Source organism: Rhinolophus ferrumequinum, chromosome 20 (assembly GCF_004115265.2).
Source record: "Rhinolophus ferrumequinum isolate MPI-CBG mRhiFer1 chromosome 20, mRhiFer1_v1.p, whole genome shotgun sequence".
In the NCBI taxonomy this organism is placed as follows: Eukaryota; Metazoa; Chordata; class Mammalia; order Chiroptera; family Rhinolophidae; genus Rhinolophus; species Rhinolophus ferrumequinum.
The window spans coordinates 28,803,702-28,823,268 of NC_046303.1; the positions used below are offsets into that span (position 1 = coordinate 28,803,702).

Consider the following 19,567-nt stretch of genomic DNA (forward strand, 5'->3'; position numbering starts at 1 on the left):
CCGTATCTCATTTAACCCCAATAATGCTACAAGGTAGATATTATCACCACTTTTACTAAGAAATATATTTTTTAACTATTAGGAAAAGACTACTGGCCTTAGAGATGATCTGAACCAATGTTCTCATTTTATGTTAAAAAAACAACAACACAAAAAACCAAGAGGAACAGAAGAAAGAAAAGAAGACATTCGTGTTAAGCAGGTGGACGTCTAGTATTGGAAGAACGAAAGAGTGTAGAGGAAAATATACAAAAACATGAAAGAATTCAGATTATTACACTGTCTCAAAATGATAGCTGCATTCCCATGTTTATGGCAGCATTAGTCACAATAGTCAAGACATGGAAACAACCTAAGTGTCCACTGACAGATGCATGGATAAAGATCATGTGGTGTATACATACAACGAAATATTACTCAGCCATGAAAAAAGAAGGAAACCATACCATTTGCAGCAACATGGATGAACCTTGAGGGTATTACGCTAAGTAAAATAAGTCAGACAGGGAAAAACACTGTATGTACTCGCTTATATGTGGAATCTTAGTAGGATAGTGGTTGCCAGGGGCTGAGGAAATGGGCAGATGTTGGTCGAAGGGTACAAACGTTCAGTTATAAGATAAGTAAGTTCTGGGGAATCTAAGGTACAGCGTGGTGACTGTAATTAACAATACTGTGTTGTATACTTGGAAGTTGCTATGAGAGGAGAGCTTTTGTGTTCTCACTGTAACAACAACAAAATGGTAATTACGAGAGGTGAGGGATGTTAATCAACCTTGTGGTAAACATTTCACAATTGATACATGTAGCAAATCATCGCACTGTACATGTTAAAATTACACAATGCTTTACATCAATTAAATCTCAATAAAACTAGAACAAAATTCAGATCATTAGATAATTGACAGAAATCAGACAAGAGAGGGAAGTTTGGGCTAAATTGTAGAGAACAAGTAAATAGTTTGCATTTTTCCTGAAGGCACTGGGAAGCTGACACATAATTAAAATGATGATTATTTTTACAGCAGCAGCTACCATTGACTGAATTCTTAGAAATTAATGCAAGTTTTATGCACAAAACTTCACAGGACTCAAATCCATTCTTGCATTCTTGTGTATCAAAGCCAGTGAAGCTCTTAAATCCACGGTTTTGAGTGTTTTCTGCAAAAGACCTTGCAGGAGAGTGACATGAATAAACTTTCTCATAATACAACGGATTGTAAATCTTCAGGAAAAGAGATACTGAAGAGCATATGCGGTTTTAAACTTAGACTCTAAGTGAGTACCTCTTCTGAACTGCAGAAACCACATGTTCATCTGCCTCATGGAATATAGTCAGTTAGAAGCCCCAAAGACAATCTCATACCCCGTTAACCAAAAGGGAACTCATCTATCATCTTCTTAATACATTTCCTTCTTGGTTCAGCGTCTTTCAATTATCCACAGCATTAAACTCAGAAAGTAAAAAACAAAACTCCAGAATTAATTGCCCTAGTCCTAACTATCACTGTTATTTTTACTTTCCATTTTAACCCAACTACAAGTGCTAATAAAGCAGCAAAAGTGGTCAACCTGAAACGCATGTTTCTTTTCTACTGGGATAACAAAGAACAGGTTTTGGAGTGAATCAGACAGACCTGTTTTGTCGTCAAGTTACGATTAACACTTCAATTTACCTTCAAAACAAATATTCCTACAACCAACAAGATGTTTTCTTGTTTTATTGTGAAACGTCCACAATAAAACTGTTGTCTGGGAATGATTAAAGGTACTTGCTCCGGGAGGATGCCTCAGTGAAGTGAAGCTTCCCTAGGCTGACATTCCACAGAATGAAGACTTCTCACTTACGGTGAGAGGCAAAGAGATGCTAAGGTATGATAGTGCCTTCCATCTGACCTTAATGGAGTCAGGGAGCTCACAAGTCTTTCAATAATGAAAGGGGAGAACTGGCGAGATCCACCCACAGAAATAAGAGCCAAAGACAAAAGGAGCTTCCATTTAACATGTTGGCAGCGAGTTAGGCACAATGATGAACGAAAGAAGCCACACAGAGGAGTCCACACTGTACCATTCCATTTCTATGAAACCCAATTAACAGAGAAAACCTAGATTATGGTGACAAAAGTCGGAACAGTGTTTACTTCCGGGTAGAGATGGGAAGGATGCTGTCTGGGACGGGGGCCAAGGGAGCCTGCGGGGGTCGAAAAGTGTTCTGTATCTCGATCTAGGCAGTTGTGTCACGAGAGCATATATACGTAAACATTCATTGGGCTGGGCATTTTACCTGTAAAAATACCTCAAAATAAAATAAATTAAGGGGTCAAAGTAGGACAAGGATCATGAAAATTCTGTAATTTTCTATAAACTTGAACTTGTTTATATTTAAATTTTCTTTTTTTTTTTTGCCTACGATGTATTTCTCTATAGCGAGAAGCAGTAAATGTGTTCTACGCTCAGCATTTCCTTGAAAGTAGCTAGGAAGGTGGAAGCTGGGCAGTCTTTCCGTTCTGTGTCTAGGTCTGAGGTGGCCAGAAACTGAAAGAAGAGAGTGAGCACTGGTAGACAAGTACCTGACACGGGGTAAAGAGAACATGGGAAAACAGTGTGGGCTGAGAAGCAACCAGAACTCCCAGAGGCTCTGCCCTCTTATGGGAATTACTTAATAATTCATGTACATACCATAATATAATCCCTCATGTCTTGTAGGTACTTATTAAACTTTATCTACTTGGTTAAAAATATACTCATTCTTCTAACAGAATTTTTAGAAATTATTTCCTCCTAAATCAATCTGAGTATGAAACCTAACTTGAGGACGAGAAATATTAACTCTACCATAATCATTATTAGCTTTGGGTAATTCCAAAGAAAAACCTGTGTGTTATACAGTGTGAAGCTGTACATTAATTAGCTCTTAGAACCATGCGCTGTGCTTCTCTGACACATTTTATGGAAGATGTTTGTAAGAGTCACAAAGAAGGGGGTATGTGAAACCAATGAATAAATAAACCTAGATTAACCACGCCTTTCCAATCCCACCATTCAACAAAAGAAAAAAAAAATGATGCAATGGTCTAAGACAAAGAAAGCATAATGAGCAAGGCCCTACAAGAAACCCTCTAAGTGGATGGCTTCATTCTTACCTTTATCACGATCATAGAGCAGGTCTTCTGTTGAGCAAGGGCTACCATCCTGGGATTCCGGGGGACAAAAGGGAGACACACAGGGTGAATGGCTGCTGCAGCTACTGCTGCGCTCCTGGACAGAGGGAGTCTGCGTGTCGATGCTGCGAGTGCTGCTGCTCCGGTAGTGAGCGGGGAGCGGGGCTCTCCGGCCGTCCGGGATATCCAAGGGCTGTAAGACCACCAACCATCGAACAGGTGAATGACACCGCATACTCTCGGCTCACATAGAAAACACATGGCCTTTCCTTTGGTTTCACAGTCCACTACTATCGTCACCAAAATGGATTCTTCAGAGAATAAAGATACCCATCTTATGTATGAAAGTAATTTCTGCATGTTACCTTTTGGAGGGAAAGATTTCTTTCAAATCCCAAAGTAGTTAGGTTTCAAAATACCAAGGATAAATTGTCGTAAAAATTCCATAGCTGCCCATATTCATAGGTTAGCACTTCCCATAATACTCCTCAAGGACAGGGGCATCTTTTAAAGGGTTTCTTGTATTCCTAATTCCAAGCACTGTGTCTGGCACATAACAGACATTCAATAAACATCCACTGAATGAATTCATCGAACTGCTTAAGAAATCACTTTGCCTTGCTAATAAGAAAAGTGAAATCTCATATGCACAGGTATGAAACTTTCTGTTTGCTCATTCTTTCTTATTTTAATTTTGGAGGCCGGGTACCCCAAAGAGGCTTATTCTATCAGTACTCAATGGAGGATATTAACATAACTCAGAACAATTCTAGTAACTTGGAATCCAACTGAGAAGAACTACTCATACTTTTGCTTACCATGTTTCCCCAAAAATAAGACCTAGCTGAACCATCAGCTCTAATGCGTCTTTTGGAGCAAAAATTGGTATAAGACCCGGTCTTACTTTACTATAATATAGGACCGGGTATAATATAATATAATATAATATAATATAATATAATATAATATAATATAATAATTGTTCTAATACAATACAATACAATATAATATAACATAATACCGGGTCTTATATAACTAATATAATATAACACTGGGTCTTATAGTAAAATAAGGCTGGATCTTATATTAATTTTTGCTCCAAAAGACGCATTAGAGCTGATGGTCCGGCTAGATCTTATTTTTGGGGAAACACGGTAGTTCCAATGCATTGTTCTGAGTGGCAAAAAGAAGAAACAGAAACTATAATCACAGAATCATATATTTTGGACCTGATAAGACATTAGTCTAATATCTTCACAAATAAGGAACATATAGTTTAGAGCACCTGGTGACATGGCTAATTAAATGGCATCAAAGCTTCTGCCTCAGTACAAACTCTTTCTACTCTGCTTCTGCTGTAAAGATAAATCTTACTCCATTTTCCTCATCTATGTGCAGTGAACAAATAAAATTTTATATATTTAAAATACTTTTGTTATTAATAGACAAGATTGTAATGCTAGGAAAAAGAACCAATATACTCTTAATTTATTTACAAGTTATTTTCACTAGTTACTGCTCCTACTCAGCTTTTCATTTGAAAGCTTTTAGAAACACTGTCAAAGAAAAATAAAGATAAAATTAGGCAAGATTCAAAGTGTATCCTTTTTTCTATAATGAACAACTTAAGTGACTTCACTAAAATAAAAAACTTCATTTAGCTACGCAATACTGCCAAACCAAAACTACACCATCTTTACAACCTGACAATGAATTACTACTCTATTGTAAAGAGAATATATTATATAAGTATGGTCAAATGCTAAGAAAATGTTACTTTATTATGTGCATTTTTTTCTTTTATTTAACTAAATTTAGATTTTAATTACAACTCTGTACTAAATCTCAGAATGAACAAATAAATAATTGGCACAGTTTTTTATAGACAAGACTGTATGATGCTTAAAGTAAGATGTGTAAGGTTCTGAGGACAACCCATAGAGAAAGATCATTTTGGAAAATATATTTGAGGGCTTCATGACAGTTATTTCTTAAAACTTAGATATTTAAATCAATAAAATATTACTTTAATAAAAGTGTCAATATTGGTAATCAGGAAAAGAAAAATGTATCAATTTGTAGCTGAAAACATTTAAGAATTAGAGTCATCCTTCATTCCTGTCCTGTTTGATAAACACAATCTTTCTGTATTCACATTTCTTAATCTGTAACTGAGAATGTATATTAGTTTCCTTAACCAAATTTTGATCTGTTGGGGAGGGGGGTGTTTAGAATAATGAGAATAACAAAGCAGATTTTAGAAATCTACATGTTTAAATAAATTAACAATGGGTTAAATATAAAGGGTTATAACATTGATATATTTAAAGGACAATTTCCTTTTTTTAGCTACTGGCAGATTCCTTAATGGTCATATTTTGATTTATTAAAACTCTGAGGCATACATAATCATATGTCTAAAAATTCTACACATTATTATTTTAGTTCTAAGTGTGTAGGTTACCCCAGGATTCTTTTGAAATGGCTACTATGCAATTAGAATATGACTTATTTAAAAGCAAAAGTGTTGTAAGTTTTATATTCTAGTATAGCTTTGCTTTTAAGTTCTAAAGGAATCAGCAAATATGTGACTGATTTTCTCATCCTCAAAAATTAGACTAATTTCACTTTCTTACATTACTGTTCTTAAATATTACTTATGTAAATAAGGAAACATTTTAATGGTTAACTGCTAAGAGATGGCGTAATTTCCAAAGGGTTCCCTTATGGCATAATAAATATAAAATACAAATTTAACATGCAATGTCTAAGGAGAGTAAAATTGCACAACCATTGGGAGGGTAATTTTAGTAATATTTATCAAAATTTAAAATGTACAAATGTTTTGACCCAGCGATTTCACTGCCAGGAAATTGTTTGTAAAAGTACGCAATGTTTTCTAAAGTACTTCTTGTGATAACAAAACTGAAAACAATCTTTTACAATTCAACAATAAAAAGACAAATGCCCACCAACAAAGGATTTCTAAATCATGGTACATTCATATGATGAATCACTATATATTAGCACACACACGCAACCATATACATAGCGGGTAGGATATGCAGGAAACTAAATAATGCTCATATATACTAAGCAATACTGAGAATAGAAAAAATTTTTATTTTTTATTTTATAAATATAAAATTAAACTCTTTGGACTTTGAGATTTTTTAAACTCTAAATTGGTTATACATTATTAGATAATGTGTATATCAGATACACATTTGACATAAATTAAATTTCAGTTCCAAAAAAAAAAAACAATCAGAGATAATTAAGCCAAAGGGTACTTGATGGTTTCTTTTATTGAGAATACCTTTAAAATGTGGTCAAATATAGTTCACATGTAGTAGTGTCCAGATTTCTTTTCTGGGACACAGTTATTTATAAAGTCTTTTTGATTAATTCAAAATGGATTAAAGACCTAAATATAGGAGAAAGCTAAAATTATAAAACTCTTAGAAGAAAACAAAATAATAAATCATTGTGACCTTAGATTAGGCAATGGTTTCTTAGACATGGCACCAAAAGTACAAAGAGCAACGACAAAAAGAAATCAGACTTTATCAAAACTAAACATGTTGTGCTTCAAAGAATATCAAAAAAGTGAAAAGTGAAAAGACAACCGAAAGAATGGGAGATATTTTCAAGTAATATGTCTAATAACGGGCTTTTATATAGAAAATAAAGAACTTCACAATTTAATAATAAAAAAGACAACCGAATTTTAAATTGGGGCAAAGGATCTAAATACACAAATGGCCAACAGCACAAAAGATGCTTAATATCATTAGCCATCAGGAAATGCATATCAACACCATGAAGAGATACCACTAGGATGGCTATAATAAAAGAGACAAATATAATTTTAAGTGTTGGTGAAGATGGAGAAATTGGAACTGCTGGTGGGGATGTAAAATAGTGCAGTGCAGTCACTTTGGAAAACAGTCAGGCAGTTTCTCAAAAGGTTAAACAGTTACCATTCCAGCAATTCCACTCCTAGGTATGTACCCAAGAGAGATGAAAACGTGGTCACACAAAAACTCATATATAAATTTCATAGCAGCATTATTCATAATAGCCAAAAAGTAGAAACAATACTAAATGTTCATTAATGGATAACTGGATAAATAAGACCCATACACAACTGACCCATACACAACAATAAATAGGAATGAAGTGCTTATACATGTTAAAACATAGGTGAAACTTAAAAAAATATTATGTTAAGTGAATAAAGCCAGTTACAAAAGGCCACATACTGCAAGATTCCATTTATATGAAATGTCTGGAATAGGCAAATCCATAGCAGGGAAGGCAGATTAGTAGTTGCCCAGGGCTGGGGCCCCTGGAGGGAAAAGAGGGATGACTGCTAAAGGGTACAAAGTTTCTTTCTGGGGTGATGAAAATGCTGTAAAATCAATGTTGGTGATGGCTACACAACTCTGTGAATATACTAAAAACCACTGACTGAATTATACACTTCCAATGGGTAAACTGTATGTTATGTGAATTACATCTAATAAAGCTGTTACCGAAAGAAAAAAAAGCACTTTTGAGACAGTTCACAATAGTAAAGGAAAAAAGGATTCAAACATCCCATGTAACCTTACCTTGGACACTTCCTCCTTCCCATTATTTTCTTTAATGAATACCTTTTCTAGCTCAGGACTTATTCCTTCTACATTGCAGGGCACACGTGAAACAGATGATTTTGGCACTGATACAGTTGACAGTGGCATGGGGACTGATCTGGATCCAGCAGACTACAAAACAGAAGATGAGGTGGTACCAAATTAGTTGTCATTAAAGAAATCAAAACTAAAGTGCATGGTAAACCTGAAAATAGAAACTCAATGAGCAGAGTTATTTGGACATTTCAAATCCAAAATCAATTCAGATACACATACTGAAATTTAGGTTCTACAGTAAGTAAGGTAAAAATCAGAGTCGAAACAATCCTTTATGTAAGTGTATAGGAATAACTGTATAATGTGTATACTTTTTGCAGTAGAATGGCAGACAGAATCTTCTGTCCTGTGTAACTTTTTTTCCCTTTCCTATTTTTACTGAAAAAGCATAGCTGAAATCATGTAAGTTAAGTGTGCTTAACTTACTGAGGCTTGCTTGACTCTACTGTACAGCTCTGTGTGTGTGTGTGTGTGTGTGTTTCCTGCACTGCGACAATTCCCTTCAAGAACCTTTCACTTCCGTTTTGTCAATCACTTAAGAAAACCTTTTGGATTACTACCCTCTTTCCCCGAAAATAAGACCTAGCCGGACAATCAGCTCTAACGTGCCTTTTGGAGCAAAAATTAATATAAGACCTGGGATTATATTATATTGCATTATATTATTATTATATTATATTACATTACACTATAGTATTATATTATATAAGACCGGGTCTTATATTATAGTAAAGTAATATAAGAGGGTCTTGTATTAATTTTTTCCCCAAAAGACGCATTAGAGCTGATTGTCCGGCTAGGTCTTATTTTCGGGGAAACACAGTTAGTAATGTGGCAACAATACCAAGTTCAACAACACTCATTTAACTTTTAGGTTGTTTTCAAAAGTCCTTTGAAAGAGTTCGTAAAAATTAACCACCCCTTATAGCTGTCATGAGGTTACCAAAAAGTACAAGGCAAGACTTTTGATAGGCAAGGAACTTATACAACAGAAAAAACAAAAATAAAGATGAACAAGATACAGATAAAAGCAATATATGATCTCTAATGCTGAATGATTCAAGTTGACCTGTATGGCTCACAATGAGGTGGACTGCTAATCACTGATTGACACGTGAATCACACTCCCACACTTGGCGCTGTGCTCCTGCCATCTGTGGACTGCTGCCCACTAATTGTCTCCTATTGATGCACGAGCTTTATTCCTATTGAAGTTGTAAGTCTGTCACGTATTTGCTGTTTATTTTAGTAGTGCCTATCTTTCTTTCAGTACTTTGATGGTTTTCCATATTTAAATACTTCACCCATCGTGATTTATTTTTATGTATGGTGTGAGATAGTATTTTTTTTTCCCACGCAGTAATCAAACTGCCCCAACATTTCTATGGATTCTGTATTTGATTTCCTTGAGCTGTTAGCTGATAATCCCTATACAGAGAGCCACTTTAGTTGCTATAATTTTATAGTATATTTTAGTATCTTGTAGGGAAAGCCTTTTCAAATGTTGTTTTTTATTAACTGGCATTACTTTTCCATATGACCCTTGAAAACAATTTTTCAAGTAATAAACAATTCCTTTTAAATTTCCACTGGAACTCAATTTGTACATTAATTGTGGGAGAATAACTATTTAAAAAATAGCGAGCCTTCCCATGCATGAATGTGTTAAGACTTCCCATTTATTAAAAAAAACACCAAAATACAAACTTCCCATTTATGTCTGTATTTTACATATCATATCCTTAGTAAAGACTGATAGTTTGCATATTTCTTTTAAGTATAATTCTAGGCATTTTATAATTTTTCCTTATTTATACTAACATCATGTTATTGCCAGTTATAACATAATAAAGAAATATATATTTGGCTTCTGCCCTGAGACAAAGTTCCTAAAATTCTTGTAATTTCCTGAGTGACAGGGGTTCTAGTAGCATCTTTTGTTCCAATATTTGGTTTTTGACCATGGATCTTGACACAGAGCTCCTAAACCCCTTAGAACTTCTTGCGTGATAAAAGCAAGAGTCTTGTATTCTAATGAGGTAAGTCTTGGTGGGTTCCTTGATAGCTTCAGAACGGGGGCTGGTCACCAGAAAGACCAAGCCATGACTAGAAGCTTGAACCTTTCATCTTTACCCCCCCGACCTCTGGCGAGGGGAGAGATGCTGGAGATGCAGCTAACAGTGGGTCCTGCCTATGTGGTGAAGCCTCCATAAACATCCCTAAACCGTGGATTCAGCGAGCTTCTGGGTGGGGAACACATATCTATATCCACTGGCCAGAGGGTGGCGTACCCCACCTCCATGGGGACAGAAGCTCCTGTACTCGGGAGCCTTCCAGACCTCACCCCATGTTCCTGTTCACTTGGCTGTTCATCTGTATCTTTTATTACATCCTAACAAAAGTGTTTCCTTGAGTTCTATGAGCCATTACAGCAAATTGCTGAACCTGAGGAAGGGTTTGTGGGAGTCCCTGATTTACTGGCAGTTGGTCAGAAGTACGGATGACAACCTGGGACTTGCAACTGACATCTGCAGGCGGGGACAGTCTTGTGGGGCTGAGCCATTACCCCGTGGGGTCTGTGCTAACTCCAGGTAGTTAGTGTTAGAACTGAACTGCAGGGACACACTCAGTTGGTGTCTGGCGAGTTGAAGAATTGGCTGGTATGGGAAAAACCCCACACATTGGGTGTCAGAAGTGTTGTCAGTAAAAGGTGCAGTAGTTTACTAGTATAAGAGAAACTACTGATTGTTATATGTTTATATCTTACGCAATCACCTCATTAAGTTCTCAGTTTTTTCTTTTTATTACGAAAAATTTTAATCATAAACGTAATTAAACAGAATAACATAATGAACCCTAAGGTGTACATCATCCAGCTTCAAAAGTTATCATTTGCCAATCTCATTTTATCTAAACATCCTTTATTTTTCCTGTTCTTGGAGTATTTTTAAAGCACATTCTAGACCTTACATTTCACCTACAAAGAGTTTCATGTGTATAGCAAAAGATAATTATTTTTACACATAACCATAAGGCCAAAAAATTCAGTTTAAATTGGGAACAAGTATGTAAGTCTTTTTTGTTAAGTCAACAAGTCAATAGATCTACTACAAACGCATTACGGAAAAGATGCTTGAAATAAACAAAGTAATAATATATTAATTCTATCAGATTAAAAGAAAAAGGAAGGCATATAAGAATTTTCACTTGAAATGTCTGAGGCTGGCTTGCAAATTGCATGTTTGCTTTATAGCTCTGATAAAGTATAAATGGCGTACAATAAAATCCTCCCATTTTAAGTATGCAGTTCACTGAGTTTTGTGCAAATATATTAATATATAATCGTCCAATTATGAGTATAATCACATTTTAGAACCTTCTAGCATCCCCCAAATTCCTTAGGGCCTCGCTATAGTCAATTCCTACCTCTAATACTTTCTGCCGCTATAATTTTGCCTCCCCAGAATTTAAAATAACAAATCATACAATATGTAGCCTTTTGCTTCTTGGTTCTTTCACTTACCATGATGCTTGAGATTCAACCATGTAAGTACCAGTAGCTCCTTCCTTTTTACTGCTAAATAGTATTACATTGTATGGATGTATGAAATGTTGTTTATCTATTCACTAGTCGATGAATATTGTTTCCATTTTTGACTCTTATGAATAATGCCTTCATGAACATTAATGTACAAGTCTTTGTGTGGACATATGTTTTTTTTTCTCATGGACAGATACCAAAGAGTGGAATGGCTAGGCTGTACGGCCAGTGTATGCTTAACTTTTTTTAAGAAAATGCCCAACTGTTCTCCAAAGTGGCTGCACCATTTTATGGTCCCACAAGCAATGTGGGCTGTTCTTGTCATTCCACATCCTCGCCTACACTTGGTATTGTTGGCATCGTCCACTTTCGCTCTCCTATCATTAGTTTTAATAGTTTAGTTCATTCACTTTGATTTTCTAAATATACAACATCATATACAAATAGTGATAACAATTACTTCTTTTTCTCACTCTGCTGTCTACAGCCTCTATACTACTAGCAAATAATATCAATAATTTCAGACATCGATGACTTGTTATCACAACATAAATGCTTCCAGTATTTTATTGGTAGAATCTCACTACATTTGCAGTTAGTCACATTAGAAGGTGTCCTATTTTTAAATAAGCTCTTAATCACATATGAATACTGAGGTTGTATCAAGCATTATTCAGCATCTATTTTGATCTTCTGATGCAATGAACTAGCCTAATACATTTCCTAATGTTGCATCATCCTTACATTTGTGAAACAACCAATAATTGGACTTTGATATACTACTTGGGTTTCTTCTGCTATAGTACTGTATTTGATTTGCTAAAATGTACGCCAATATTTATAAGTTTATTTGGTCTAGACGAGCCTTACAAAATTTTGTTCCATGGCATATGTTAGTACATGTTCCTGGGGTGGGAAGAGGGAACAAAACTGTAATCCTCAATTTCTTCACATGTAAAATAGGGGCAAAATAAATAAAGAGATACAAAGATAGATGGGTTAAGGTACTATTAGGAAGAGTAAATGAGATAATGCCCATAGTTGCTTAGTAGGTGAATGAGCTAGGATTTCATGCCAGGCCAGTATCAATCATCCTTGAGACCATGATACTCTGTTGTATCTGTTATTAAAAAAAGATTATTCATATGGCTAAAAAAAAACCACTTCTTAGCACAACTTAACAAACAGTAGTAATTTAGTAGAGCTAGGAATTTACATCATTTTAAATCCTAAAATAATGGATTCTCCCTTTATAATGAACCCTTTAAAAGGAATTACTCAAACCTGGACCGGAAGTTAGCCTACCTGAGTGTGACTGAGTGCTATGTGGTTGCCGTGGAGAGGTGACTGCCGATCCTTCTCCTTACTGTGCCGACTACTCTGTTTACTACGTTGTAGTTGCTGCCTCAGTTTGGCAATCTGCTTTGGAGAGAGGGGAAGAGACGCAAGAAGAGAACAAAAGTGATTACCAATTTTTAAGTCCTTATTTCTTTACTTTTTGGATATTCATGAATTTTTTTCCTCAAAGGTTTCAAGAAGAGATATTCTCCCAAGTTCTTACGATTAAGACTACTGAAAACAAAAAATAAATATATGCTACAAATGCTTCACTTGTACAATTTAAATAATAATGCTGTTGGTAAATACGTACAATAAATTTCCCCGGATTATTTCCGATTTAACCTTTGTAACACCACAAACATCTGCCTCTTTACTTTTTGTAAGGTGAAAAACTAGTATTTCACATGGCTATCAATTAAAGTCAAACCCAATCTCGTAATATAATTTCTAAGTTCCCATCTTATATACATAAAATCAATCTGGTTTACCAATTACTAAACACTTTAAAATTGTAAATCCCATGGTGGTAGTGAAGAAAATCAAAGCATTTTGTATTAGTAACCTATGAGTACTTAATATCTTCCTATATCACTCTTCAATCATACAACTGTTATTTTCCCGTTTTATTGAGGTATGATTGACATAAACATTCTGTAAGTTTAAGGTGTACAATGTGTTGATTTGCTGCATTTATATATTGTAGAATGATACCACCATAGCATCAGCTAACACCCCCATTCTGTCACATAACTACCATTTCTTTTTTGTGGTGAGAACACGTGAGATTTACTCTTAGCAGCTTTCAAGTATATGACACAGTATTATTAACCATAATGAAAATGCTGTACATTAGACCCCAGAACTTATTCATCTTGTAACTGGAAGTGTGTACCCTTTGACCAACCCCCATTTCCTCCACCCTCCAGCCCCTGGCAATCACACTCTACTCTTTATTTCTGTAAGTTCAGCTTTTTTTACGTGCCACATACAATTGAGTTCATACAGTATCTGTCTTTCCCTGTCTGACTTATTTCACTCAGCATAATGCTCTCAAGGTTCATCCATGTTGCTGCAAATGGCATGATTTCCGCTTTTCTCATGGTTGAGTAGTATTCCATTGTGTATATATACCACATATTCTTTATCCATTCACCCACTGACAGACGCATGGCTATAGTCACACAACTTTTAAAAACAAATAAAACTTAGGATTTAATCTCCTAAACGGAACGGTAATACTCCCAGGCATAAGGGAAAAGTCATTTACTATAATGTGGCTTGGAATTCATGAAACTATAATATATTTTAGGTGACATATAATTTGCTTAAAGTGTGCTAGACCAGGAGTAAAATATTCCTGAGCATTTTAAAAGGAATTGTTTGCAATTTGGGGGAAGTTATTTAATACTGGTATTATTTTCCTTGTGGAAAAGATGACATCAATGAACAGTTATTCCTTGAACAACTATAGTGAGCCCAGTTTTATGTTAATTACTAGGCAAAGTGTAAATACAAAGTAAAGTCTATAAAATCCATTGATTTCCTAAAAGAGATAAAGCAAAATATAACGTAGTTTAATATTAGCTTCTTATGTTGGACAGCCATAGCAACAAAAAGCAAAAAATAAATAGTTGTTATTAAAGCCTATCAATGCTCAAGGAAGAAAGTGGAAAGGTTGCTGGGAAAATTTATTTTTACCTGTGGCAAATAGAAGAGAAACATGGAAGAAAAGCAAGCACCTAAACAAAGGAATAACTTACATCCTTTCTTTTATATGCCTTTAGTTTTTTAAAGGTCTTTGTAGCTGATGGACCTGTCATACAACATCCTTGCAAAGATATACAAATAAGGTTATTATTATTTCTGTTCCCTCTGCTCTGTTTTAGTGACATAACTTTCTTTTAGAGAACATTAACATTCATGAGAAAAGGGATCAAAATTAGTAAGGTAATTATTATAACTCAACATACAGTATTCTCTATGATAAAAAAAATAGAATTTCAAGTTGTACAGTCATTTAATTAGGATAGAGGTGTAAAATCCACTGTTTTCTGAGTATTAACGATGTTTAGTGGTGTTTCAAAACTGGCAAGAGCTGGTATAGAAGAGCTCATAACACTCAAGAGATTCATCAAGGCAATTTATACTTTTTCGTTTTAAAAATATCTTTAAAACTAAAGGTCTTTGAACTATCGAAATAAGCCACAACATTCTTTATTCTAAACAGCTTTGACAAACCCCTGAAAACAAAAAGCATCCTTCATGGTACACACCTTAATACCAATTTAAACTATGCAGCCTTATGGCTTCCACACAATACTGTGCTTCTTTGGAATATAACATGGTTATGCTCTTGTTTACAATGCAGTAGAGATTAGGGTAAAAGTGAAGCTCATCTTCCTAAATATATATGCTCAGAACATTGTAAGTTTTAGTCAAGAACTATGTAAAATGAAAGCAAGACACCATAAATCCTCCTTTGCTTCAAATACAGGAGGTTCCTGTGTTACTTGTACCACATTCAGAAGACGGGCAGACCCACCTACATAACAACTGCACGTGCTCTCGCCTTCCACAGCTTTCACTTAGAGTTTCCCTTCTCTTTTCCCTTCGCTGCTCAAGACCCCATAGCCATCCAAGGCCACCTCTTCTCCCTAACGCTGGCACCAGTGGAGAGCAGACACAAAAGGGTCCTCAGGGAAGGCGCAGAAGGAAATTGTAACACCCCCCCGCACACACACACACACACACACACACACACACTCCCATCTCATCCACAGCCCTGATCCTCTGCCTAAGATAGCCTCTCCACAGCCCACATTCCACTGCGTCACACAGAAGCTCTTAGTCCTCACCTTGTGGGCCTATCCACCCTGCTATGAAGACATGACCACACAACCTTCCTTTACAAAGGGAACACTGAATTATACTGACTGGATTTTTAAAACTAAACTCTAGATGAATCTTATTTTGTGTTTCTAAATACTCATTAGCTACTCTGTAACCTTAAGAAAAATATTAAGAATGGACCTTAAGCGTATTATGCTAAGTAAAGTAAGTCAGACAAAGATACTGTATGATCTCACTTATGTGTAGAATCTAAAAAAAAAAAAAAACCACCTCATAGAAACAGAGAGCTGACTGGTAACATTGCCACAGGTGGAGTGGGCGTCAGGAAATGGGTGAAGGTGGTCAAAGGGTACAAACTTCCAGTTATAAGATGAGTAAGTTCTGGGGAGGTAATGTACAGTCTGGTAACTATAGTTAACAATACTGTATTGTATATTTGAAAAGTTGCTAAGAAAATAGATCTTAAATGTTCTCACTAGACACAAAAAATGTGTAACTATGTTAACTAACCTTTTGGTTGTGATAATTTTACAATATATACCTATATCAAATCATTAATTACATTGTATACCTTAAACTTACACAATGTTATATATAAATTGTATTTTAATAAAGCCTAAAGAAAATTGAGAGAGAGAAGCCTTCTTTAAACATAAAGGGGGCCCCAAGCACATGAGTTGCCAAGTTTTAAAAAGTTAAGGAATAGTGATCCTGGGCCACAAAGGAGAAATAATAATTATAGACAGAAAAATTAGCATTAATTCTCATAAATGAATGACTAAGTCATTTGTGAAATTAGATAAACAAAAATCAGGGACTGACCCACTTACAATCTGAGAACTAGGAACACATTTTATTGTAAGTTTTTCGAAACCTGATAATATTGCTCTTGTTTGCTATTTTTGTCCTATTAGTTTCCCCCACTATTGTGAACATTAAAAAAACAAAATAAAACAAAACTCTTATCCTTAAAAAACTAGTTGAGTACTTTTGCCTCAGGTATTGAAAGGGGGGGAAATGTTTCTCAAAATTAATTCTATTCTACAGTAGGCCAGGAAAATGAGAAACTTGAACCTAAAAGGACTAAGTGGTAGTGGTAAGAAGGGAAGCAGGATCCCGGGGCTTTTGAAAGAAAAGAAAAAAAAATGAAAAGAGAGCTCAAAACCAGGAAAAAGGAACTTTGCCACTTGTTTTTATATGAATTACCTCATTCATTTTTCAGTAAAAACAGAGGAGATAGGTACTATTATTATCCCCATCTTACAGGTAAGGAAACTGCGAGATAGAAAGGCTAAAAAACCTGCTAAAAGTTGCAGAGTGACCTCACAAGCATGGCGGCTGAGTGAATAGCACTTCATTCATTAGGGTCCCTCCAGGGCTCTGCCCTTGAAGTCACACAAGTAGAACAGCTATGATTCAACAAAGGATTCACTGCTCAATGCATAAAAGTCACACAGTTTAAGTGACAAAACAAATATTGAAACTTAGGAAGTGAGATTCCAGAGTCTGCTATCTTAACCACGATTCCATGTTGCCTGAAGAATCAAGTTAATGACTCACAAGGAGTTCAAGAAATGGGAATGAAAATTTTGACAACAGCTGAAGTAAGAAAAAAACAACACCCAATTACTAAAGGTATTAACCAGACAGATTTTTTTCTGAAAATACAGTTTGAGAAGTCATGCGTCTCAAGCTGTTCTTTACTTTTATATGAAAAAAGGGAATATGTGACAAGCTTTAGCGCTTATAAAGATCAAGTGTCTCAAAAGAAATTTTTTGCAGTCTACAGATAAGGATCAGACCCCTTGACAGTGTTCGAAGGAATTTAAAAGGCAACATTACCTAATCTAATACTAAAAATAAAAATTTAAAACTCCTTTTTGCCTTTCATAAATACGAATAATCAGTGTTATTTTACTGTTTGTCTTTAAAGTGCCAACAGGCAAACCCTAATGAGCCCTAATTACTTATTCATTCAGCCCCAAGATAATCAAATGAACAAACATAGGTACATGTAAGCATGAACATGCATCTATGAAGAGCACACACATGTGCACGCACATACACACACAGGGAGAGGTCATCTGCACGCACATCAGCCCTTACACATGCACAGACAGATATGCTTGCCCACACACAGACTCACAGAAACCTGCCACTGCAGGAACAGACAGAGATACTCCCACACACAGGTTCATCCCCACAGATACAGACAGCTAGCTTTGGGACAAGTGCTATACATACAAAACAACTTATAGTATAGCAGTGTATTTACAGCTACCAATAAGGCATGCTTGTCAGTAGAGGCATGTTAATAGCACCAGACTACCATTTAAAAAACAGTTCACGAACCCACGTGGTCCCACAGATGTATTATACCTCTTTTACAGACCAGCAAACACTCTCAAAAATAAAGTACCTTTCCCAATGTAACACAGCTAATAAATGGCAGACCCAGTCCTTTAATTCGTAACTTCTAATTTGTAACCTCTATCACCTACCAACACTGTTGAAAATAATACTAGGTTAATATTCAACTGCAAGTAACTACCAGTCACTAGAGTGTATTGGCTCATAATCTCAACCACTTCGCAAGGAACTTCCTTACTTAATGCTGGAGATATTGCAAGATGTGAAACTGAAATAAAGATGAACAAAAATTTGATGAAGCAATTAACTGACTACATAGTAACCTGATAAGTTTCCATTTTTTCGATAAGCAATTTGTATCACCTTAAAAATTGTGCCTACTGGGTACAATATTGAAAAATTATAAATCATCTTTATAACTCAATTTAATATGGATTGGGACAGAGACTTTATTAAATAAACATGTATTTTTAAAAGGTTTACCACATAATTCCTTTGATTTCAAGGGGATAATCAAAATTCTCCAGACTGTTGTCTTTTAGGTCCAGAGAAAATATTGAAATTACTTTCCCCTACTACAGCATGACAGAGTTTTGTTTTTTAATACCCAAAACTAACAGAATATTTGGGAAAATGATACACTCTTAGTAAAACCATTAGGAAATGTTTCTTTTTCTTATATAAAAAAAAGGAAGACCACATCAATAATATCTATTAATCACCATTTGATCAGAAGTGAGAAACATCCCTAATCATTTCACTTACTGTTCCCGATGGTTCCCTCTAAGAAAAGCTATCTTACTAATGAGAGGAGGGCATATTCGTGAGATTAAAAAACAACCCATGATATTTCCTTATTTCCACTGAAGGACTTAAGAAAGTAAACCCTCTTTTTTCATTTATCTTTATCTAAATCAGAATAGAAAAAAACCAAAACAAAACAATAAAATAGTATTATTTATAGTAATAGTAATAGAATGTCACCCTCTGGGATAAAGAGGTTTGCTTACTGCTTACTATAAAAACAGTGGGTTCCCCAAGCTCTGGGTTTCTCTCCTGTAATGTGCTCTACTGTGTGTGCAGGCATCCATTTTGGCCCTCCCCATCACTTTCATGGCACTTGGGATTCAGGGGAACCAACGCAAACTTGATTGTTTTGATACTTGCTGTGCTGTGAATAATAAAGTCCACTGTCTCTAAACTAGGAGTCTCATGCCTCTGTCAGCATCCATGAAACAGTAAAAGACAAACTTCTTAGGCAGTAAGCAGGAAAAAATCAAATCTGAGAGGGTATATTTCCTTCTTTAACTCAAATGAAGAAAGAGGAGTTTTAATGGAATAGCTTGGAAAGATCGATGTATGTTCCCCACAGATAAGGGAACATGAGGAACTGATATCTGACTCCCACTCCAGATACTGAAAATGTTGAGCTAGGCTAAATGTTAAGATTTACTCTTACATCAGAATCAGACTTAAGCTCCTAGACATTAACCAGACCAAAAAATGTGTGAGAGTTTCCCTGGAACCATTTGGGAAATTTGAGTACAAGAGTCATCGTGGAGGGTTGTCTTAGGTCTTATGTAAGAGGACTATCTAGAACGGGAAATGGA

General features: G+C 35.4%; 1 protein-coding gene across 2 annotated transcripts in view; it reads right to left on the reverse strand.

Moving 5' to 3' along the window:
- Positions 1–19,567, reverse strand: part of GLCCI1 (glucocorticoid induced 1) — a 95,580-nt gene that overhangs the window by 14,982 nt on the left and 61,031 nt on the right. The window contains exons 4-6 of one of the 2 annotated variants that reach the window (XM_033088050.1): positions 12,702–12,818; positions 7,778–7,930; positions 3,144–3,354 (exon numbers count right to left, since the gene is read on the reverse strand). In XM_033088050.1, the coding sequence (XP_032943941.1) occupies positions 3,144–3,354; positions 7,778–7,930; positions 12,702–12,818 (481 nt within the window). The remainder of the gene's footprint in view (positions 1–3,143; positions 3,355–7,777; positions 7,931–12,701; positions 12,819–19,567) is intronic. The other variant, XM_033088051.1, reaches the window with a different exon arrangement.